This window comes from Catharus ustulatus, chromosome 13 (genome assembly GCF_009819885.2).
Source record: "Catharus ustulatus isolate bCatUst1 chromosome 13, bCatUst1.pri.v2, whole genome shotgun sequence".
NCBI lineage: Eukaryota > Metazoa > Chordata > Aves > Passeriformes > Turdidae > Catharus > Catharus ustulatus.
In genome coordinates this window covers 10,413,012-10,437,035 of record NC_046233.1, presented here as the reverse complement: position 1 = coordinate 10,437,035, position 24,024 = coordinate 10,413,012, and the positions used below count along the sequence as shown (strand labels likewise).

Genomic DNA, 24,024 nt, shown 5'->3' with positions numbered 1-24,024 from the left:
TCTGTCAGAAATGTGATGTAAACAGCTGCGAAGATGTGGTGTGCTCCTCTAAAGCCATTTCCCACCAGGTAAGGATCACAGCAACAGGCATTGCAAACACAGCAGAGATCCTATCTGATATTTTGTTAAGCTAATTGCCTATACCTAACAGCAAGGCTTAATAAAAATTGCCAAATTGAACTTTTGCTCAGATTAGACAGCATCAACAACAATAGTTTCCAAAGGATTTATGGAAACAAATTCCCATTCCAGGTACCTGCTGACATTTTAAAAAAGCCAGTCTCATTTCTAGCAATCATGAAAGTAACATGAACAATTGAGTAGGAGAAGAGCTCCAGTTTTGTTGTGGAAACAGTCTCCGCACTACCCTTGAAAATTCATCCCGAGGCAACTTTGAAATAATTCATGCTTTTGCTCTTACAAAAATATCTTCATGTTTAGAGCAAACAGCTGTTTTGCTGGTGGAGAACAGCAGAAACATGACCTGTATTTAAACCTATATCTTACCGGAAGAACTTGGAGCTCAGTCTCCCAGTAGGGATGCAAAATTCAGGCAGTGACACATGCAAATACTTGTGGGGTGGCACGAATTCAGCCTGAGGAGAATCCTGAGTTGAAGCCAGTGGAGTGGGCATGTGGCAGGGTCCTCTGCTCTGGTTGGAGGTGGTGCCTGTGTCCTGAGCTCCAGCAGGCCAGGGGATGTGCCTGTACCTCTCTCCAATGGTTTCACAGGACCTCTGGAGGCACTGGGTGGAAAATCTGCCAGGGTCCAGCACACCCTGGTCTGTGTGCCTCTGCTCCATGGTTCATTCAGCTCTGTCAGCAGGCAGTGCCAGGCCCTGCTGCTCAGGGTGATGCCTGCTCACTGGGGTCACAGCCCAGCCTGGCCCTGCAGCTCCTCCATGGGCCCCATGGCCTCCAGTAGAAATTGCTGTGGGATCAAGGGTGTTTTTGGGAATGCCAAGGGCATCCCAAATCCACTTTGGCTGCTCCACAGTTTGCTGGGATGTGCTTCCAAGGAAATATGGGAGTACAGGGACAAGTTTTCACATTTCTCTCCATGAACTTCATGAGCCCAACAAACAAACTTGCAGAAGTAAAAAGAAGAAAACTTGAGGGCTTTGGCTGACACAGAGAGTAAGGGACAATTGCTCAGTGCAACAGGCAGCCTGTGACCAACCGTTCAAAAAATATAAACCATTTGTGGCACATTTAATAGTCAGTAAGTGATAATATTGGGCTTTGATACAAATCAGAGCTGACTAACATTGGCCAATGAGACTTAGAGGACTAAGTCTGGGTAGTTTGTGCTGCATGCTGAGCCTATTCCACACTCCCCCATTTCCCCACCTTCTCATGTACAGTCAACAAAGCAAGATTGCTCTGATTGGGAGAGACAGGCAGAAACCACTCTCTGCAAAGATGCATTGCTGGGTTGGTGGTGTTGCTGCACCCAGATAAACTTTCCAAAAGCAGTCTCTGCCCAGGTTGGGGCGTAAGCATCAGGTATCCCAAAAGAGAAGTGCAGGGATGCCGCAGTGAATATTGCTGAATTTATTTTAGGCCACGGAGATTCTGGATGAAAGATCACTTGGGAGCATGCCAAAGGTCCAGAAAAGGTAACTGCTTGGGGAGGATCAAGGTCACCCAGGCTGGGGAGCCACTGGTGTCCCCTCCGTGCCACCAGTGCCTTGCGGAGGTGGAAGCCCAGGCAGGTCCTGGGCAATGCTCGGGGTGTGTGTGCCCAGAGTGGGCAGGGACCTGCTGGGCAGGGAGGATGGAGGATGCTCCCACTGCCAGCCCTGCCTCCCTGCCACCAGATGCAAGCAATTGGTTTTGTACTTGGACCAGTAGTCTGGAAAACAGGAGAGCTGTGTTTTAAAGTCTATATGATATGCTTGCTTTCCAGTTCTGTTAATTAAAATCATGGTACTGGATGAGCAGTCACTGGATAGCTTGCAGAGTTCATTTTAAATGTCTTCTTTTTTGAAGCCCTTTCTCTGCTTGCAGTGCATTAATTCACCTAGCTAGAAATTTTATCTGTCTGAACTCATACAAGCATGCATTTGGGAACAGTTTTGTTTGTTACAGTATTTTCTCCCACTGTTTGCCTATATCTACCAATATAATTTGTCAGCATAAATGGAATAATTGAAAATTATACACTCCTCATAACTGTTTCACCATCACTCTTGAGAGGGAAGGGAGCAGAGGGACCCATAAGCAAATAGAAAGAAATACGAGCATGTATTAATTCACTCAGGTGATCACTCTTCTCCTTTGGTGAATTTAATCCATCAGCTTTTCTGGAGCCGTTCTGTACGTCATGAAGGCTCAACTTTCTCAGCAAGCTCTCCACTGCACATTTTTGGACTATTTTCCACTGTGATGTCTACTGTCACCCAGGATGTGGCTAGGCCAACCCTCCCCAGCTCAATAAAGCTCCAAATAGAAATGGAAGTGGTTCTGCAGGGTAGCCTCTGACTCTATTGACCTTGTATTGCCTTCAGAGTGGGTTTGCCACAACTTCTTCCCTGTATCCCAACTTACATCTCCTGTGGCTTTCCAGATTCCAAATCACCTTTGCTGCACCCATGTAACCATCTTGACTTGGCAGGACCTGTTGTGCTGGTGAGGCCCAGGAAATCTCTGCAGGCAGAATATTTAGCTGCAGCATGGCAGGCGTGTTGCTAGCAGGGAAAGAGGCATGTTCACCATGTGCATCATCTCCAAGCACACCTTGTGCCACTGGAGTAGTGCTAACAGAGCACTTGCTCCAGGGAACATCATTTACTCTGCCCAGATGTGAAGCTTTGCTTTCAGGACTGAAAATGTTGAGTGTGGACTTGTGCAAGGACAGACCAATATCTGCAGAGTTTACTTTAGTCTGTCTGTGGACAAAGCTTGGAGTCACTCAGCAAAGCTCACACTGAGCTTCTCCCATGCACAGGTGAACATCACCTGAACTCAGCAAAGCCTTTCTATGCAAATCTCTACTGCTCTGCATTGGGATCATCAAACAATGACTCCAGAATTAGATCCAACAAGATGTCCTTTTTTTTAGTAAGTACGTTCAGTGACTTAGCCTTTTCAGGGCTTGTATCTTGGTTATTAATACTACCATTTGCCTTCTTTTGGAAAATTCAACTCATGTGGTAGAGGAATTCTGTGTCAAATTCTGATGCAGAAATTCTGCTATGAGTGCTTCTGTAAAATACAGAAGTGGAAAATGGAAGTTCTATGGTAGGAAATTATTTTCTTGAGTGTTTTTTTGAATAAATTTTATATGATTGAGCCAGCAAAGAACAATGCCACCATCAAAAAATCCATTCCCTATTGATCCTGTCCTGGTTTTGGCAAATTTAGGCAGGCATTGCAAGATTTTATATGAACTGTTATGTAATAGTTCAGGCAAAAAAAATAAAAAATTAAGAGAGATAAGTTATCATATATCTAGTACTAGGTAATCAGATTAATCAGATTAAAAAGAAAAAAAAACAAACAAACAACAACTGGGAAGTGCAATAATTGGATTTGCTAATGCCGCATAAAATAAAAAGATGAGTACATATTTGGATTTTTGCACCAGGCAAATGCCACAGAATTTTCCCTAGGGAACAATCCTCTATTGGCAAAGTGTGGTCAAATGGAACAAACAAATCTTTTTTGTCTTTAATTATTGTGATTCTGTTTAAAAGTTAGAAGACGTCAATTTTAGCATGTGGAATGCAATTGTGAAAGAAAATGGGTTTCCTGAATTTTCAGTGATTGACTAAAATTCACGCATATACTGGTTATTTTAATTTAAGGAAAAAGGATTTTGTTTCTTTATCCTGTTACATAACACTGGATCTATTCTCCCTTGAACACACAAGTATGATTATCATTAATCTTAAAGGGAAACAGTTGTCTTTCAAAATCCTTTCTGAATTTCTGAATTTTTATCTTTTTTTTTCAGTTAGATCCCAAATGACTGGATATGAATTGAAGATGAAAGCACATTGTTTATTTTTTTTAATTAGATTACTTTAATCTCATTTATACATAGTTCTTCTACTGTTCTTCCCAACAGCAATAGTGAAGAAAAAAAACATTGTTTCAGAGTGACTTCCAAAATACAAAACATACGGTTCATACGGCATCCAGCAGGAGACACGGTACCTGTTATTACTTTTTTAGCTCATTTTTATGAAACTGGCTGGCTTTCAGTTCAGAGACATTCTTTAATAATACTTACATTTTTCATTCTATAGTGCATTCCTTTCAAGGATTTTAAATTGCTCAGGAGATCTTGAAAATCCCAGTGAAAACCTTTGGATATATGAGAGGTTTTTATTTGCAGGTAGCTGACTGTCAGTTAACTTGAGACACTCACTTTTTTCAAAAGCCAGTGTGACCACTTTGGTTCCATGCTGTTTGGTTCCTCACTTCAGGAATCAGCCCCTGTAAAGCAACAGAAAGGACCAGCTCCAGCCTCTCAGCCTTGCTAAGTGCCTCAAGTAAATTTGTAATTAGCTTGATGTAAGGAAAGGAACAGTGCAGGCAATCCCATAGGGCTAGCCCATCTCAGATATAAGTGAAATAGGCCACCCAGAGCATTAAAGCAAGAGAATTTAATGCCAACTGGCTACTTTTCAAGATGACCTGTGGTTTTTCATTGCCTTTGTGTTTGACTTGTAAACCGGGCTCAGGGCTCTATCACTGGCAGGTTCACGTGATGGGGAATGTACCGAAAACACAGGTCATGTTTTGGTTTCTGTTTGATACCTTATTTATATATGATTTATATGGATAAACTAAGAAAAATTAACTGTCCAGGCCATAATTTCATCTAAAATAAACACAGACTAAAACTACAGCAACTTAGTGGATTGTGTGGATTAGTGAGATATCCTGGTATGTAACAGCAATAGCAACAGTTTATTCCCCAATTTAGTAATGCTTAAAATCTGCAATCCAGAGTCACTCCATGATATGCAAATCCCTTACAAAATCTGCTTCCCTTTTTCATGCTCAGGATCCTCTGCTATATAGGGGAACCCCAAAGACTGATCCCGTATAATTTTGTGTAGGGAATTAATGTATAGAAAATCATTAATGCAATGGACTTCTTCAGACCATCTTTTTGCCATTCATAATCCTTTACAGACAGTGCTGTCCATTTCTTTCCTACTGCTGGACTTCACGCCTGGATGAATTTTTCTTTTTTCTAATTTTAATGTTTATTTGTAAAATCTTCCCAATCCCTGCCAAATTTCCTCTTTGTCCATGCCCCATCTTGGTCCTGAGTCCATGAAACATCATGTCCCCTCTAGCAGCCAAACAATGAAAACGAAGTTTATCCTGAAAAATGGAGAAATATTATATCAGTTACCATTTTGAAAATAATGAGAATTTGCCGATGACTATATTTTAGGTCCTGGTGTAATATCTCTCCCTCCACCTCACCTTATGGAAACCTGAATTAGCTCTGCCACACCCTTGGGTTAATATTCATCCATCTGAAATCTGGCACTCACATCCCTGCCCCTCTAGACCTCTTCACCCGGGTGCAAATACAGTGAATCTCTCCTGACTTCCGTGCCATCTCAGTAGATTTCCACACGTTGTAGCCAAGCTGGGGATTTGGCCCAGTGTCTTTTTTAAACCCTGTGACCCAGACGTGGAGATTAAAAAAGAGTTGTGTTATCGGATTAAACAGATACAAGAGGCACTCGCTGTATCAGCATCCAACACCTTAAAACTCCAGCAAGATCAGCATGGCAATGGCAAAAATAGTCTCTGAGAAAGAGGGAAAACTCAAAGGAAGGTGATGGCAAACCCATGCTTTGGGCTGGGGTGCAAAAACCTGCCACTCTGCCTGGTTCCAAAGCAGCCACAGGGATATGGTGTTCTGCTTGCTATAGCATCTTGATACAGGACACACTCAAGGTATAAAAGTAATTTAAACTCCACCTACCCGTAGCCAGAGTGATTTTGGCCTTAGTTAAGTTTGGGTTAATGTCTTCACAGTGGAGTTTTTAAGAGGTTAGGCTTGATTGCGTTATGAACTGCATCAGCGGACACTGAAATCAGTAAAGCTGCAGAAGCAAAAATTCTAACAGATTAAAAACAGACCTACATGGAAAGAATAGTAATTTCAGACACAATTTGTATGCTTAATATTGTACACATGCTTATGCTTTGTAATTTGGGCTCATACTTGTGATTTTGGTTACATAAGAGAGTGGAGAAGCCAGGAGCATTAGTGCTGCTGTACGCCACTGCAGCTGAAGGCAGAGTTCCCCCAAATATTCATCAGGCACATTTTCAGAAGTTGTTCTGTCTCATAGCAGACAGAAATGTACATATTTATGACACAAAGGACTAATTATTATTTATTATTAATTATTAGTAGTAGTAGTAGTACCAGGTACTGTTTACATACCTCTGACTTCAAAATAGCTTTGGCTGTTGATCTTTAATCCCGAACATATTTTTTAAACACAGAGAGCAACTGTGTGCTGTGCGTGGCTGACTTTTAATGAGATGGGAGCAATAGAAAAAAGAGAGAGCAAGAGACAAAATACTTTGATTCCTCTAGAGAAATAGAGCAAAATATTCCACTGCTGTTAGGGGTACAGCTGTGCTGGCAGGATCCTTCACACAGACAAGGCTCCAGCCGCTACTTGCATTTCACTGATGTGACTGCTGGTTCCTCATCTGCATCTAGGCATCCTCACTGCAACCAAACAAGTGGCTGAGTTGCTGAGAAACCTTTTGCTTCATTCTGTAGCGCAGCCAGAGCTGCCTGTTTGTGGTCCTTTGTGGAGCCTAACAAAATGTGAGCTGCCTTCTGGGAAGGATGAGTATGAATCAAAGTTGCAGTACACAAGAAACATTGTGAATCAGAAGACATAGGTGGCAGCATGGACTATATCGCTATGAGTTTAAAACGAGGCTGTTCAGTGGAGATATGTCATTAATTAGCTGTGTATATCCTATATTCTATCTGCTTTTCTGCTAAAAACCTACTCACGTTCCAAATCAGCTTGGGTACTGAAAACCACAGAATGCACTGGAGTAAGGGAAAATCGGATGTGTGACTGTGGCACAGTGTTTTTGGCATCTTGTATTGCCATCAGAAAGTGTGCAGAACAGTGCAGCTTTTGCAAGAACCAGCTAAGGAAATCAGCCTTTTCTGATTCCTCCCTGGAGGCTGCTGTGATGGAATTTGATCCCCCCAGCAGCCTATGCACAGATGATGGGTTCTGGAGGTGGTCCCCCAGTGACTGCTGTCCTAGTTTGTGGTGTAGAAAGGTAGCATCTTGTATCTGGGAAAACCTAGACAGAAGAGATGTGGGGACTACTCACTCTCCTTTGGTCCATCCCTGCTGTTCCCAGTGCAAGGTTCGCACCGCAGGATTTCTGTGAAACACAGATGGCAAAAAATCTCCTTTTCACCACAACTGTACTCCCGCAATGCAAACGCTATTTTGCAGTACAGAGCATCTTACTAAGTCTTCAGCAGGGGCTATATGAAAATTCCTCGCGACCCTTTCTGCTGCTGTATGATTTCATTAAGAGAACCGAGGGGATGCAGGTAGGGGAGCAAGGACATGTTTGAGTCATATACCCGTTCGCCTGCAGGGGAAGAGGACCGGCTTTCGGTTCTGTGAAACCCGACGCAAAACAAAACCTTGCCCTGCTCATTTTCCCCGCCGATCGCCCCGGCCGTACTTTGTTCTCCAGCTGCGACCGGGACTTCCCGGTGCCGGAGATCGCGCTCTTGGGAGGCGGCAGGGCAGAGCAGGGCTATCCCTGCCTCCCAGGCACCTGCCAGGCCACGCTCCCGTGTTGCCTCCTCCAGTAGCAGACGGCTGCGAGACCAAACCTGTCCCCAGAGCCGGGCAGAGCGGCACCGGGTCCAGATCCAGTCCCCCGGGGGCCGGGGAGAAAAGTGTCCGCGGAGGAGCAGAGGGCCGCGGGCGGAGGCACGGGTAGCGGCGGTGACAGCGCCGTGGGATGCTTTTCCTGCGAGAAGGGTACTCTTTGTGTAAAGATAAAAAATAGCGATTCAAAAAATGTACGAAAATGAAAAACAGCGAGACGAGATGAGCGGCCGGGAGCCCTCGCCCCGTTCCCTGCCCTCGGCCGCAGCCGCGGGTCGGGTCCGTCGGGCCGGCTCGGGGCGGCCCCGCTGCCGCTCCCGCTGCCCGCGGCACGGCGGGGGAGGCCGAGCAGCCCGGGGCTGCCCCCCCGAGCGGCGGCCGCTGCCCCGCACCCGCCCGCCCCTCCCCGCCCGCCCGCGGCCGCCTGCCAGCCCGGGCTCCGCCGCCGTGTCTGCGGCATGGCCCCTCCTCCCCCACACCCCTTCCTTTAGGCTCCCCCCTCCCCACCAAAGAAGAGGCCGTGCCGGTGTTTTTCCACTCAGCAGGATGGGTGATGCTCAAAGCTCCCTCATTAGACAACAGACACGAGAGGTCAGGAAGAAAGCGCTTATAAATTACCGTTTCCTCCTGCTCGGCGCTGCTAGTCGCGCCGCACCGCTCCGCCGGACGCGCCGCACCGCCGCAGGGGCGCAGCGGCGCGCAGGCACCGCGGCCAGCGGACACAGGTACCGGCACCTCCCGGCCGGGCGGGCGGGCGGGCGGTGGGGCTGCTGCTGCCGCTGCTGCTGTCGCCGGTGCCGCTGCTGCCGCTGCTGTGCTGGTGGCGGTGGCGGGGCTGGCGCGGCGCGGGTCGAACAAAGGGGCGGCCGCTCCGCGCCCAGCGGAGCCGAACCGAGCCGGGCCGGTGGCGGCGGCATCGTCCTCCCTTTGTCCGCCTCGACTCGGGGTGCCCCTGGGCGCGCTTTCCCTTCCCCCCTTCCATTTATTTATCAATTCATCCTTCTCCTTAAAGCCCCCTCCTCCCCAGCTCTCGCATTACCTCGGCGGTGTTTTTCCTCCCCAGCGGTTATTTACCCCACACACCCCCACACCTTGCGTTAACTTTTTTTGGCGATAACATTCTCAGCCATTCCCGTTGGCGGCCCTCCAGCACATCGACGGCGCACGCTTTTCTCCCCGGGTATTTTTGCCCATTTTTTCTCTCCTTCCCACCCCTCCCCGCTGTGCGTTCTCTGTCTGCCGTGCGCTAACCTCGAGTGAAGAGACTGATACAGGCAGTGCTACATCTGATGCTAATGGGCCTACCTGGTGGGTAATACCTCTTCTGCTGCTTTCTTGTTATTTCCCTCATTTTCCTTTTTATGCCCCTCATTTTTCCTTTTATTTTGTGAGCTCTTGACATGCCGAAATCAAAGTAGTGATAGAGCTTGGAAATAAAACAGAGGGACTACACAGGGCAGGTTACCAAGCTCAGCGTGGTGTGAAGGGGTGATAATTCTAGGTTTGTCTGGGGGTAACTTGGATCCAAAATTCACGCGCTGGCTTTAAGATAATGAATGCCCATTGCTGCTTGTTATTATAGCAGGAGGTATGTGGGAGGACTCACAAGGTTTCCATATAAGAACATGGGAGAATTTATTTCACCCAGGCGAAGAAATGTGCAGAGTATGTGTTATTTATGACACTGAAGGCAAGCTGTGTTGTCCTTAGGCAGCTCCAAGAGTGGCAAAACTTGGTATTTAGGAATTGTAAAAGTGGATCTCTGCTGTTTAATAAGAGCTATGTTTAAAAGGAAGCATGGATGAAAATAAAAATTAAAAAAAAAAGAAAAAGTAGTGGGAGACGATCCAGATAAACACGGAAAATACAACCCCACTCTTATTCCAGCACAGTTTGTGCCAAGGTGTAAAGAGGGAGGTTTTTGATTAGTTCCCATGTTTTTTAACCGTATTGGGAAAGGCATTAAGAAAATGTGCCGAGGGGAGCTGGTTACGTTGATAGTGCTATTTTGGTAACTGCATTTTTTTTTTTATTGCTTGCATGTGAAAATGTTTTGAGTTTTGTGCTAGCAAAACAGTGAGACAGTCCTGACGGGGACACATGTCATCGGCTGTGTAATTCAGGGCTCGGATGACAGTTGCTACCGGTTTAGATTTTATGGCTTTGGGTTTGAGGGTAAATCAGCCCGTTAAAACCTGCTGCTGTGGAATTTAGATGGGAGAGGCTTTGGTGAGAACTCTGATGGTTGTTGACAGGCGGGTGTTTACCTCTGGGTCTGCGTTCAGCCGAGCTGACTGCTTTCTGGCATTCCCTACCTTTGCCACAAGTGCTACGGAAAGGTTTCCTTGAAGGTTATTGGGGGTTTTTTTAAGCAAAATGTGTGAGCAGCTGAGGCAGCCAGCAGCGTGACAGTGACAGTGTCCCTCGCCCGGACCAAGTCTAAAGCACGAGTGTGGAAGGAGGATGTCTGTGTTACCCTGGTTAAACTGATATTGGAAACTTTATTTTTGGTGCTTTCAGAGATAGTATCTTCCTGTTTCCCCTTCAACTGTCTCTTATGTGCTTTGCATGTTCCTTTTATGTCCTTTTTCTCTTTATTTGCCTTTCACCTCTGTCCCTTCCCCTTCGCACCTCTCCGCCGTGGTGGCCCAAGGCAGCTCCCGCTGGAGGGCGACAGACACCTGTCCCCTGCCTGCGCTGCCGGGACCCCGACCCCGCGGCCGGGAGAGGAAAGGCCGCTCCTCGCTGTCACTCATTAACCCGCTGCTTTCACCGCGCGCTGGGAGGGTTATTTTCTGTCATTCTTGGCGAAAAGCAGGAGATCGCAGGTGGCACTGTGATATCTTCAGGCTCCCAGAAGCTGGATGCGTGCTGGGGATGCTGCATCCAAATCTGGGGAGTTTGGCTTGTTGGCTTAAATTGCTCTGGAATCCGATAGAAGTTTGGACTTTCAAATGCTACCGACTTCTGCTTTACTTTTTTTTGCTGTAACCAGGACCAAAATTTGGCATGCAGCTCTTCATTGGTAGTTTCAAAGGTGGAGCTTTTGGGTGGGTTACCTGGAGCTTTTATGTCGGAGGTGAAATGTTGGGGCAGCGGCAGGAGGCTTCAGTCGGTGTGAAATGCTGGCAGAAAAGAGGTGCCACATTACCCTGGAAAACTAGGAAGACACTTTAGGTTGGCTTGCTCTTACTGCAGAGTGCTTGGGAAACCTCCCATGTCTGAGTGGACTAATGTTTGTAAAGCCTCAGTGAGGATCTTGTCATACAGCTAATCATTGCTAATATTTCAGTGAGGATTCTCTTTAATCGATACTCTAAGTGTATCTTAGTGGCTTCCAGCCAGGTCCTATGGACTGGATGTTTCCAAAGAGACTCTTGGGCACTTTCCAGATGGTGATATTCCTAGGATTTTCATCAATGCACATCAAGGCTTAGCAGCAGCCCCCCGTTATTTTAATTTTGCTCCTTCTGCATTTTCCACTGCCCCGTGTTTTTGTCCAGTGGGCAGTGGGGCAGTGTTGCACCAGTGCCCCAGTGACAGTGCTGCCAGTTCCACCAGTAAGGGGAGACCCTGCAGTGGTGCCCTACGTGGGGTTTTAATCATGCTGGCAAACAACTCTGAAAAGATTGTGATGATTAGTTTCTTTTAAATTTGACTACATTACAACACTTAAAAATGGATGGGAAAGCCATGGTAGTTGCAGCCTTTTGTAAGTAATGTTTATTTGATTGGTCATATGGATAAATTGTAGATCATTTAAGAAGTGAAGCTCTGAATAGATTACCCAGTCGGATTAGTGCCTTCGACTTCTTTTCATCACTAATTTAATTTACGTGAGCAGAAAGGATCAGGGTTATTTTTTAAAAAAAGTAATCCTGTGTCTACTCCACACAGAGCTCTATACACAGAAGTAAAATTTACTCTAATGGCACTCTGGGGGAACTGCTTGCGGAATTGGTCCTTAGAAGAAAAGCATGAGGATGAAAATGCAGTGATTTAATATTTGTTGAATTTTAATTTCTTCTATACATGCCTATTTAGTTGTATCCTCAGTTTGTTGCAGCACCATGGATTTGGTTGCTTTGTGTGAGCCAATCCCAAGGCATGTAAATGTCAGGAAAAAACCCTGTAAATTGCTTACATAGTAGCTGATATTGACACAAGGTGATACAGTGCAAAATTAATTGAACATCGCACTCTCCCCTGTCCTTTTTTCCCCAAAACCTGCTGGTGGAAGGGCTGCTGTGCTGCCAGTCCATGACTCTGAAACTGTGGCTGGTGTCCTACAACATCTTCTGTATTTCTGTCAGTCTCTCTTTTTTCAATGTGTGCAGAATTTACACCAGCAAAAAGCCATTCAGTGCCAGCCCTAAACCCTGTCCAAAAGCATCCACTGAACCCACCAGCTTGGCTGGTGGGAAGGGAGTGTGAATCAAGTGCCAGCAAGCTTTGGGTGGGTGGCAGCAGGGTGGCAGTCCCGTGGCCACAGGAGGTGGCTGGTAAGGCCTGTTGGGAAGGTTCTGCATTTTAGCAGTTGCTGGGTTTCCTGTTGTGGTTCTCTGTCGCTCAGAATTGTCACAGCCTCGAAGGACGCTGTGGCTGCCCAACCTGGGCTTGAATGCAGCCAGTGCTTGAGCACTGGCGTGGAAAAACAGCCCTGCAGTGCCAAAATGCAGCAGGAGGGCCCTGCTTCTCAGCGTTGGTCTAAGTCCCATGCCCATAGGTAGGAGAACAACCCATGCACTGAGCTATGGGGTTGTCTCTGAGCTGGAATGTAGTTAAAAATTCTTTTATTTTTCTCATATTTTGATCCCGCTCACATGGCATTTGTATTTTATTTCACTGCTGCAATGTAATTGTCCTGCTGTTTAGAGGGATATAGTAATGTCTCCTGTGATGTTCTACATGGGATGAAACATATGAGGAATGAACTTGTTGGCATCGGTACTGCATTCACTGTCTTGGTGTTCTTCAAATAGATGTTTTTACCGATGACATTCAGAAAACACAGTGCATTATAGCACTGAAACATGTCTGACTTATTTTGCTGGACCCATTTTTTTTCCTTTAAAATATTTTTCCCTTTTGTTTTTCTCTCTTTTTTCCAAACAGGAAAAGAAAATACATTCAGCAGAGATTCTTCTTCATGTAAGTGTTATTTATGCTTGTTTATGAAATTTAAAAAGGCTTAAAAAGCTCATTAAAACATTCAAATACTGAACACTTACCATCTGTTTGTAGAAACCAAGTATAGAGCACGTAAAAATAGGCTGTAGTTATATAGCAGTAATGCTCAGTAACTGATTTCTTAAATCTATCTGTGCAATTCTTCTGTGTGTATCACCACAGAATTTAGAAAACATTGCAAAGCACTATGCAGACATTTAAGCAGCATGCCCATAAAGTTGGTGTGTAAATCCTGGAGGGATAATGTTAAAATGGTTTGCCCAAAACAGAGGAGACACATAAGCATGAGCTGGATTTAGCACCCCAGACTCCTTGGTCCCCAAATGCTGTGACAGTCAGCTTTTCTGCCTTGGATCCTACAGAATCCAAGTTCTGCCCATAGAGCCATTTGTTGTGTGCAAGTGTGTGCATGTGTGTGTGTGGGTAAGAGAGTGTCTGTACATGTACCTGGCCTCAAACAGCCTCCAGCTATTCCAGGCCTTCTCTACAACCCGTGGTGATGCCCATTAAAGCAAGAGTAGATGCCACCAGCCATTGGTGGATACTGTTGCAAATGTTTTGTGAAAGCATTTGGCTCCAGCCTGGCTCTCCGTCTGGGGGAGCCTGTTAAAGTATTCTTGGTGAGACTGAGAGAGCTGCATGGCATAAAAACACAACGGGTTTTTTCCCAAACCATCCAGCGACCTGGTTTTTTTTATCGCAGATCTCAGCTTTGAAAACTGTTGAGTGGTATAGAAAGCTCTACTCTGGTATTTCTTCCTAGTAAATAAATCTGATTAAATGTTTTACGGGGCTGCATAGATGAAGTCTCTCATTGCCTTTATGCAAAATTAGCTTAGCAAGGAAAATGACTGCATTGTTCCCAATGCAGGGCCCGCTTTGCATAACTTCCAAGCATGTACTGTGTCCAGTGGCATGGCAAGCCCACGAGCACTCACCTCAGGCTGATCTCCCATAAGAATTTTTTTTTTTTTTTTTTTAACAACATGTATCTCAGAATTGCAGCACTCCATTATGCTTGCGTAGCAACTTGCTGGTTAATATGTAGCAAAATGCCATGTGGTAACAAATGTTTTTTTGCTATTGTTGAGCTGGAATGTTAGTTCAGCTTCTAGATAAAAGTGGCTTGCGCAAGGCGTCCCGGTAGACCATGATTTCTGTGGCTTGGACGGTAGTTCTGTAGGCAACCGTGTTCTGCTCTTCCTCCCCCTGTGCTTCCCTCCATCATCCACGAGAGCAAGGGCTGGGCTGGCAGAAAGGCAGGAGCTGCCAGCCCTCTGCATCCTGCAAAACACCAGCGTGGGGTTCGTGTTGTGCCTGTTGCTAGTCACGCATCTGTTGAAAACACTCCTTATTCTGGTTGTGTTGCTAGCTGAAACATTGTTAGATGCTTTATTTAATAGCTTTAAACCACAAGTGTTCTTTGGCTGGTTTTATGGATTAGACAATATTTTGAAAAAAATCCCCAACCCCAAAAAAATCCAGTGCTAAGTGAAGGATACCCCACAAAGGATTAACGAATCCTTCTTTCCTGCTGCTGGGAATCCTAGCTGAGACTAGGTTAAGTGTTTGTATCTTTGAGAAGGTACATCATAATTTTTAAAGGGTAACAGAGAAGAAAAAATCCAGAAGATTTTTGAGTATGAACATTTTCAACATTTGTAGCTCATTATGATTTCATTCTAGAATGGGAAATTTAAATCTCTTGAAAACCCTGTGAAGCGTCTGCTTCCTGGAGATTATAGAGGGGAAATGGTGAAGCAAAAACCTCTTAAAGGGAAGAAGCTCCCAAAGAACCCAAACAGACAAACCCTACAGCAGTGACTGTGCAGTGTCTGGAAACTGCAGAATAACCACACAGGGCAGATCTGGAGAGCTTTGCTTGGAGATTGTAGTATCCCAAAGAAAATTCCTAATGCCAATACATACACTCTAAAATGAGTAATGAAAAGTCAGTGGTCCAGAGGCCATTTGCAGTGCAGCCTTCCATCACCTGCTGTGGCTTTTCAACAGCTAATGGCAAGCTTTGAGCATCAGAGCCTCTCTCCTCTGGTTCTGTGCATGAAATATTATGACTTTGACTCGTAACTCTGTGCCTGTCTGTGCATTGGCTTCCCTTGGCTTCTACAATGGTGGGAGTTTCCAAAAGAGAGTTAAACTCCAGGGATGGGAGTACTGAGGTTCTAGTGAGATGGCAGGATGGTGAAGCTCCAGGACAGGGATCTCTCCCAGGCCCCATTCAGAGAGCTGACTCCTGTGGCAGTGAATGCTCAGGGGGGATTCACCCCTCAGGCCGTGCCTTGGGCTGGTCTCTGTGACAGGAGGTGACCACTTTGAGAAGGGGCTCTTTGTGACAGTAACCAGCCATTCATAGTTGTAATGATAAGAAAGGGACCATCTTATTTTAGTCACTTTGCGACAAATACTACCACAATTCATTACTTTCCATCAGTGCCTCATCCTATGGAGGAATCACCACTGCCCATCTACATTGAGGAGGGGACAGAAGTCCCGATTGGTGAGTGCAGTTGGGATGGGATTTGCTTAAGGGAGGGTGTTAAGGGTACTTGGGTTTTATATTCCTCACATTTGTGTGTACCCATTTGTCATTGAAAATGGTAAGGTTTGCTGCAAATGTTTTGGGGATTTTATTTTATATTCTTCTTTATTTTATATTTAGAGTTCCTGAGAGATGTAAAACATTGCTAGCATTGGTTCTCAGCTAATCAGAAATCAAAGTACATAATTTATGCAGTGACATTGAAAGATTCTGTGCAGGATGTCTTAACACAAGGCTGAGGAAGATCACGAGTATCACAAGAGGTAGTTCCCACTTTGGCCTTTGACCTCAATGTTGAGATACTCAAAATAATCTGAGGTGGTGTAGATATATTGTCACTACCTGGATGTATAGGCTGAGTGCTGGTTTGGGGTTTTTTTAAATAGAGCAGTGGTCTTGAAGATAACCCGTAAAAGAAGGCAACTGAAAGATCAGTAAGTTGGACTGTGGTGACCTTTTTGGACAGTAGAAAGTTGTGATGGCGAAATTTCCCAAAGCCCCATCCTTATACAATCTTTTCTGGACTGCATACAGTAAGGCACACTTAAATGTGCCTTAGCTCTCACCTTGGGAATCTGCCTTGTTGAGCAGATGTGTCTCTTCAAAAAACTTTCTTATTATACATCCTGAATTTTTCCATTCCTAAATTCAAGCAATTGCTTCTTGTCCTACTATCTTTTGAGCTAGATTAATTACCTTCCTCTACACAGAGTACCTGGAAGGTATTTATAGCTGGATCTCAGCCCAGGAGTCTTCTCATTTATAGAACATATTAATTTTAGCCTTCTTACTCTCTCATTAGATCACTTTTGTTGTCCTTATTTTTTTCTTATATTATTTCCTTTAATTTCTCTGTCTCCTTCCTAATCTGTGGAGACTTGAACAATTCATAATTTGTTCACTGTGGATGTTTTGACATAGCATTATGCTTTAGATTTCCATATCACCCCTTCCCTTGTCCACATCCAGAAATAGCTTAGCCTTTGACCCTTCTGCACCATTCAGAGGCATCACACAGAAAAACTCATTTACTTGGCTAATCTTACCTGTGCTCACCTTTAGGTTCTTCTTGGATTCATGGCTTTGCTAGCTGCTCCTCAGGGATGTTACTTGTCTCCTGGGATGTTGGGCTTTATACTTCCTAACACTAAATCCCCATCCCATTGCATGCCACTTACTTTATCCAGGAATATTTTGAAACAGTATGCCATTGTTTATTTTAATTCCCTGGGATTTCATAACTTACATATAAGTTGTTTCTGTTTTACCATATGTAGAGAAACGTACTTGAAATTTTAATATTTCAATTTCTATTGCAGTTGTCTTTTGCATGTTAGTCCAGACTCCTTTCCCAACTTCATCATTCTTATTTGTATATCTTCCCTGATTTTCCTTCCTGTAGTTAAAAAGTTCATAAGAACTGGCAGGTTTAACCTTCTCCTTGTCTTCATTTTGTACCTTTTCTCATTATACAATAGGAATTTTGTTTCTGTACCTCTTCTATGCATGGCATGATGTGGTCTGTCCCACAGCAGATCATCTTCTCCTCCCCTCTCCTGGGGTTGAAGCCAGCTGAATGTCTGCTGGACATTAGACCTCTGTTACAGTTCTGCCCTGGCCCCTGGGATTTCATCTTGTCTTTCCCCCTGCACCAAGGAAACCTGGACAGCTGAGGTGGTGGCACCTGCACCAAGAAAAATACTGCAAGGCTGATGAGTCACAGCACTGACCAACCAACCAACCAACCAAAAAAAAAACCCAACTAGGAGTGGAAAGCTTTTTAGAGGATGTTTGTTCAGTGCTGTCACGAAGCAGGTCTGTTGGATCAGCTCTGAAGTGCAGCACCAGCTGTGAAACAGTCAAATTGGGTTGGAGAGGGCACTGTGTTTACTTATTCTAAATAAGTGTCTGGACTGTCAATACAGCAAGCTGTGGTTGAGGGGCAATGAGTGGAAAAAGTAAATGATGCAGAGATGAGGGAAAACCACAAGCTCTGAGTTTGGTATCTGAATATCTGACCTGGGTTAGGGCTTTTAGATGCAGCATAAATCAAGGTAGGAAGCAGTTGCAAAATTCTGGTCTGGATCTGGGTCTCAGTATTGATCCTGCTTTCCCTTGAGCTCACCAGTGTGATCCACATCCATTTGCACCTGTACAGACCAGAACAGGAATAAAATAAAGTCCTGTCTGCATTTAGGCTGGAGGAAAATAGCACACAGTGCAATTGTTAAAACATTTCATTCAGCACAACCATCATTTACTTTTAAAAGGTTGTCTGGAGAACTTAGATTATTTCCTTGTCTGAAACACATTTTGGCTGCTATATGACATGCATACTATTCTGACCCGGGTCTGACTGGTGGTGGTAGATTGCTTTGTACCTTCTGTATTTATTAAAAGAAATAGAAAAATCATTAGATTTTTTTCAGAGTCTAATTATTTCGAGCAATTTAAAAAGGAACATAAATCTCACTTGTTTATTACAAGTGCTTCATGAAAACAGCAGCTACAAATAATACTCTATAATGAAAATCTAGCTAACACTGTCACGAATTAGCCAACAAGAGAATGAGCATTTGGGATCTGGAAAAGGGCAGCATTTCCTTCTCTGACAGGAGGGTCTTTGCACTGAGGAGAAGGTGGTTATTACCTAAATGCTGCTTTTATCTCCTTGGTGTAATGAAGACTTTGACATTTTTGCATAGATGAATATGACTTTTGATTGGAAAAAGACCTGAGTTCTACTTAATTTTTATGTACTTTTGCCGTTTCTCTAATACATTCCTAGAGGCAGGTAGCTGAGTGAGATGCAAGAAATATTTTAATAAATCAATGATACCTATGAGGAGATGGGGAATATATTGTGACCATTAGCAAAGAACCTACAGAGCAGTAACAAAAAGGTGCAGGTCAGATGCTGGGAGTCTTGGTTCAGGTACAATTTCAACTATCATCTCCCACTCAACTAAACAGTTCAGGAGATTCAAGGTGAGGAAATAGGCAGAGCAGGTCCTTATTCCCCCCCACCATTCATGGCAAGGTTGTGGCCATATTCTTCCATCACTATTGTGTTAAACACTAAAGAAAACATGTGAGATGACACAGTCCAAATTTACATTTGGTACAGCAAAAACACAGGGGAAAATATTTGTATTGGTAATCATTGCATTTGGTCTATACAGGAAACCACAGAAGGAATAATTGTGTCCTTGGGGATCAGGAGCAGTAGAGCTTTAGGCTGAAGTGTTTATGTTTTGCCTTCCAAGTCACATTTGAGATGTTAATGTTTTTTTATACCTGTGGAATTAGCTCAAAGACATAAAAATTCAGGATATAATTCTCAACTTATTTATTCCAGCATAGTTTTGTTGATTGCAGTAGCATTGCTATTGCTTTATCATGTAAATTATGTCAAAAGTCAGGCCCCCCTTCTCAGGAATCAACCCTGCTGACCTTCAATCCCATTGCACTTCTACTGTAGCTCTGAGTCCTTACATGGACAAAATCTGAATTAGCCACTTCCATCTTTCTGATCCACTTTTGCTAATGAATAGCACTGGCTTCAGTGTATTTTTGTCAAATGTATACTAGTGTTAAGTAGACCTTACTTCTACAGGATTCTTACCCCCATGAAATCATCTGGGTGTGCTGGAAAGCTCCATTTAGCACTCTTGAAGCCAAGTTTTCTTGATTGTACTCACAAGTCATGATGCAGCCTGGGGTCATTTGGGGCATCTTGATTACAGGAGAAGACTTTTCTTGTAATTGCACACAGTTTCTTCTGCTGCTTTAAGCATCTCTAATGTTTTCCTCACGATAAAAATTGTATTTCTAGACTACTGCTCTTGGGCAGACTCAAAGAGAGAAGCTTTGTTACTTTTTATGCCTCCATTTGTAAGAGAAAGTGCCCCCTTTCCAGCCCAGAAGAGTGTTTGACACCCTACAGAGAGCTGGCTCTGTGTCTCTAGGAGATTGCCTTCCCTTGCAGGAGAAGAGAACCTTTTCTGTTGCACATGCTTCATGGTTTACTGTTTCATGGGGAGCTGGCACACAGAAAGCTTGATTTTTGCCAGGTACTGAGTGCCTTCTGCAAGGTATTGAGTGCCCTCCTATCCTTTGCAGCCAAAAAGGAGTTGATTGCTCTTGGCATCAGTCATATCTGGACCCAGAAGACCACAGGTAGTGTTTACCAATTATTTATGTGCTTTCGCATGCCAGCGTTTGTCTGAATGGATTTTCATTGCATACGAGAGATTTGAGGCATTAATGACACTTGCCTGCCACTAAAAACATTTTTTTACAATAATAATAATACAATAATAAGCATGACATTTATTGCATTGCCGTGGGGAAATGAAAAACCCCCAAAATTAACTGGAGTCCAAGTAACTATTAGCTCTTCAGAGCTAATGTGTGAGTTATATACCCTGAATGAGCACCATATGCCAGTTCATTGTGGCACAGTGAGTCACAGGGCACATTGTGGAAAGTAATAATTGCTTGGCATGCACTGAAGCACTCAGTAGGCTTTTTGTTTGGTTTTCTTAAAGGAATATGTTTTACTCTGACAATAAAATGGGTATTGTCTGATATGCTGCCACCAGGGACTGTTGCTTATTTTGTACTTAACCTGGAGCTTACCCATTTGTCACTCACCACACACCCCCTCAGTATCTTTTGATTTCCAACTGCTTGCACTGTATGTGTGCGGTACCAGAAAGTGAAGAGTGAGCCTTCCATTTGGTATCACCTTGTCATTCTGTATTAATCCTCCTCTCCCTTTTCCTCTTCATCTTGTTTCTTTGTCTGATAGAGCCATTCAGATTGTTTATATGGAATAAATGTTCGTCCTGAGCAGAGTGAAGCAGTGGGACACAGGGATTGTACAGTCTCCACTCTTGGCCAGAGCTTGACCAGACCATCAGCAAGCCAGTCTGATTTTGATATTGGCCCTAGTTTGAGCAGGAGGCTGGGCTATGTGACCTCCAGAAATGCCTTCTAACCTGAATTACTTTATGGTTCTGTTTAATACCCACTTCCTGTACTGATTCAGCCATGGTGCTATGCCTGTCATTAACTCCTCACTCCCTGTCATTTTCACTCTCATTCAGACCTGCATAGAGCAGGAGTGACCTCCTGAAGGTCAGTGAGGTGACAGAGGTTTTAATTACATGGGAACAATATCAAGATGTAAATGGTGACCTCAGATGAGATTAGTAGGTGAAATTTGGGTATCTCTGAAACTATTTGGATTTCACTTGAGTTCAAATCTTCAGTAAGTTTCAATTGAAGTTATCAACTGAAAGGTTTAAAGCATATCGTGATGATAAGTATTTAAAAGCAAAATCACTTTTTTTTTCCTTTTCAGTGACAAATCTCATTCTCTAGCAGCCTTGAAGAGAGCTTTGGGGTATTTAGGATTTAGTGAGTCACCAACTGCCCTCTCTGGGCCGTTACGTGCTGGTTTCCTCATGCAGCCGTAACCACGTGAGGGAGTTAATGCTGCACAGAGCATCTGCTCCTCAGCTCAAGGCCCTCCCAGCCCTGCAGCTGTCTGCCAGAAAGCTGGGACGTGCACAGGGGCATCTGTGAGCTCCATCGGGTAGCAAATTTCCATGGTCGGCCCATATGTTAGCCAAAATATGCCCTTTGTAACTACAGTGTTGTTTTAATTGTGCTGAGAGAAAGCATGATCACACTCACATTCACCATATCAGTCTAGGGGATTTTGAGCAATGATGTAGCTATTCTAGCGCAAAAAAAAAACCCTTAAAAACTCCCTTGGTGGGAAAAAGAAATGGGAATATTTCATAGGGTTTCTCTTTCAAGTATTACAAGATAAGGTGCTTTTTCTCCATGTCTTTATTTTATCAACAAGAGGTATATTGCTTATGCAAACACCTGATTTCCCATCATGTTCTATCAAGAGTAAAGTTTACAAATGGGGCTACCATAATGGATTGAAGAAACAGTAAATACGAGTAACCAAAAGCTTTTGTTGTCCCCTTTTATACAAGGTAGGATTCTAAAATCAAGATTTAACAGGATAGACTTGCTTCCATTGCTCCCTTTCCTGTAACCACATACTCTCACCTCATATAGATCCTGCTCAAATGATGCAGAGTACTGCTCTTTCAAGTGTGAAAATGGTTTTGTGCCAGGTAGAGGGAATACAGTAATGGAAGACACTGTTGCTCAGTAGGGTTGAAGTTCCTTTCTCCTCCACTTTTGTGAAGTACATAAGCAATAGGTTACAAGTCAAATTTCATGGGCAGATAGAATCCAAATGTGGAACTTCAAACAGTACATCTGACTTTGAATCACCTAGGTGATTTCTCCTTCTGTAAAGCTATCACAGGTTCATGTAGCTCTTGTACAGGTCTCCTCCAACAATTCAGTCAAGTCAACCAAAGGAAATCTCTCACTTTCTGCCATTAGTTTGCATGTGAAGTGTTTTTGTTGCTATCTCAGCTGTTTGTCAGGTGCCTGTCGTTTATAGTGGAACTGCAAACAATTTCCCACCTGTCCATTATTAACCTTTGCATAAAAAAACCAAGTAGTGAAAAATAATTGTAGTCATGATGAAGACAGCTTTAGTATCTAAAGTTAATGTGCCATATTGCTATCCTATTTAAGTCTGTTTGCAAAGATGAAATTGCACTAAGAAAAATCCTCAGCTGGTAACAGGAGTAGGTTCAGTTTACAGTAGTCAGGCCAGGACTATAAAAGCAATGAAACCATCAGCTAGCATTTGTTTGAAAAGATAAGAAGAGATGGAGAAAAATACTTAGGCTGTTCACATATTGTTGTGTTTGGGGAAGCTTACCTGCAAAAGCCACCAGAAAAACAAGTAAACAAGTACCTGTAGCCTGTGGGATTGACTCTGGTCAGAAGGTGGGACTGCAGGTACTTGTGTCTAGTATTGGAGTCAGCCTTTGCTCTGATACAATTCCCTTTGGAGGCAGCAGTTGGAGAGTGAATTCCTGTGGGGCTTTTGTCCAAGCAGTGTGTGGGCCCAGGGTTTTGTTCCTGCTTGGTGTGTGCTCTGCACTTTGCAGACCATGGTATGCAGAAGTGGTTTATGTGTTAGTTTCCTTGGAAAAGTGAAGTATTTGTTCTGGCACTGTTTGGTTTTCATATCTCCTGACATAAAAACGAGCACAGCTCTCGGTCTGTGAAAGCAAATGTCAGAGACCCATGGCAAAACTGAACTGAAAATACACCTCTGGTTGGGAATCAGTGTGAATCACACGGTATTTAAAAGCACGGTGGTTTAGTGGTCAGTACCAAAGGTTTTCTAATTGCAACTCAGAACTTCAAAGCAGATGGGCAGTGATGAAATTAGTCTTTTTTTTTTTTTTTTTTTTTTTTTTTTTTTTTTTTTTTTTTTTTTTTTAATCAAATAATGCCCATTGCAAGGCCTTTAGGACGTAGTGGTATTACTTCTCAAATGCCATCTAGGAGCACAGTGAGTGGCTCTGGGCAGCCAGGGAAATTGAGAGGATGGGGCTGCAGCTGGAGACAGAGCCAAGGCTGTTCTGGGATTAAACAAAACATGCCATTGTCCGGCTGTGCAAGCCAGCACCTGGCACCAGCTGCAGGAGAGCAAATAAATATCATAGTGTCTGCAGAGCCTCACTTTTTTGTGTGTGTGAAAGTCTATGTTTCACCAACCTGTTTTGCAAAGTTGTGCTCTCCCTGAGCTTGTTCATCAGCTTTGCCACTTCTTCTTTTTGCACGTCTCAACGCTGCTGCGCTGCCGTGTCAGTGGTTTCAATTTCATTTCCTGTGCGAAACTTCATATGCCTGAAGTTTTTGTTCCTTTTTTTTCTTGAAGAAAAGAAAACAACAACAGTATATTAAACCTCATGGTGCTTAGGAAATTTCTGTGGTTGAAGACCTGTGAGCAGAGGTGCCCTGGCAGAGCACCCCAGGCACCTGAGTACCCTGGTTCATCAGCAAAGGGTTGATACTCCACGTCTTAAAAGATAACAGCTCATTTCTGTCACTGAGTCGTATTTTTGCTGATATTTACTGCCAGTATGGAGGAGAAGTCAAGGCTAAAATCAAAAGTAGCTTGCTCTCACCATTAAGTTTTAGTGCTCATGGCCCAGCCCTCAGGGCTTTGTAACCTGCTCAGATTTTATAGCCCTGTAATGGGACTAACACTGCGGATCGCGTGTGTGTAATAGCTGTTTTCCTTGTACAGGTTGGCTGGCTGCTTTCCACCCACCGTGCAGTGTTGCACAACTCTTCCTTCCATTAATGTGTTCTAGAAAAAAAAAAAAAAAAGTCAGGTGTTGGGCAGATGGGGCTCGGGAACAAAGAAACAGAAAGGATTGTTCCCTTCTACTGATGGTGTGGGGATCTAGATTTCTGGGAATAAGGTACTGTGTGACATGT

At 43.9% G+C, this 24,024-nt stretch overlaps 1 protein-coding gene and 1 long non-coding RNA gene across 9 annotated transcripts in view; one reads left to right on the top strand and one right to left on the bottom strand.

Moving 5' to 3' along the window:
* SLC6A6 (solute carrier family 6 member 6) overlaps positions 1 to 24,024 on the top strand; it is a 92,776-nt gene that overhangs the window by 27,093 nt on the left and 41,659 nt on the right. The window contains exons 1-4 of one of the 8 annotated variants that reach the window (XM_033071918.1): positions 8,535 to 8,596; positions 12,987 to 13,022; positions 15,514 to 15,579; positions 19,744 to 19,800. The exons of 1 other annotated variant lie outside the window; for it this stretch is intronic. In XM_033071918.1, the coding sequence (XP_032927809.1) occupies positions 15,525 to 15,579; positions 19,744 to 19,800 (112 nt within the window). In that variant the 5' untranslated portion in view covers positions 8,535 to 8,596; positions 12,987 to 13,022; positions 15,514 to 15,524. Of the gene's footprint in view, positions 1 to 8,534; positions 8,597 to 9,077; positions 9,180 to 12,986; positions 13,023 to 15,513; positions 15,580 to 19,743; positions 19,801 to 24,024 lie in introns of those variants that run through there. 6 more of the 8 variants (XM_033071910.2, XM_033071917.1, XM_033071911.2 and 3 more) reach the window with 6 other exon arrangements.
* Positions 3,985 to 8,127, bottom strand: LOC117002624. Its single transcript, XR_004419323.1, has 2 exons — positions 6,428 to 8,127; positions 3,985 to 4,443 (listed from the first exon to the last, which is right to left on the bottom strand). It is a non-coding gene; the product is annotated as an uncharacterized LOC117002624 (long non-coding RNA).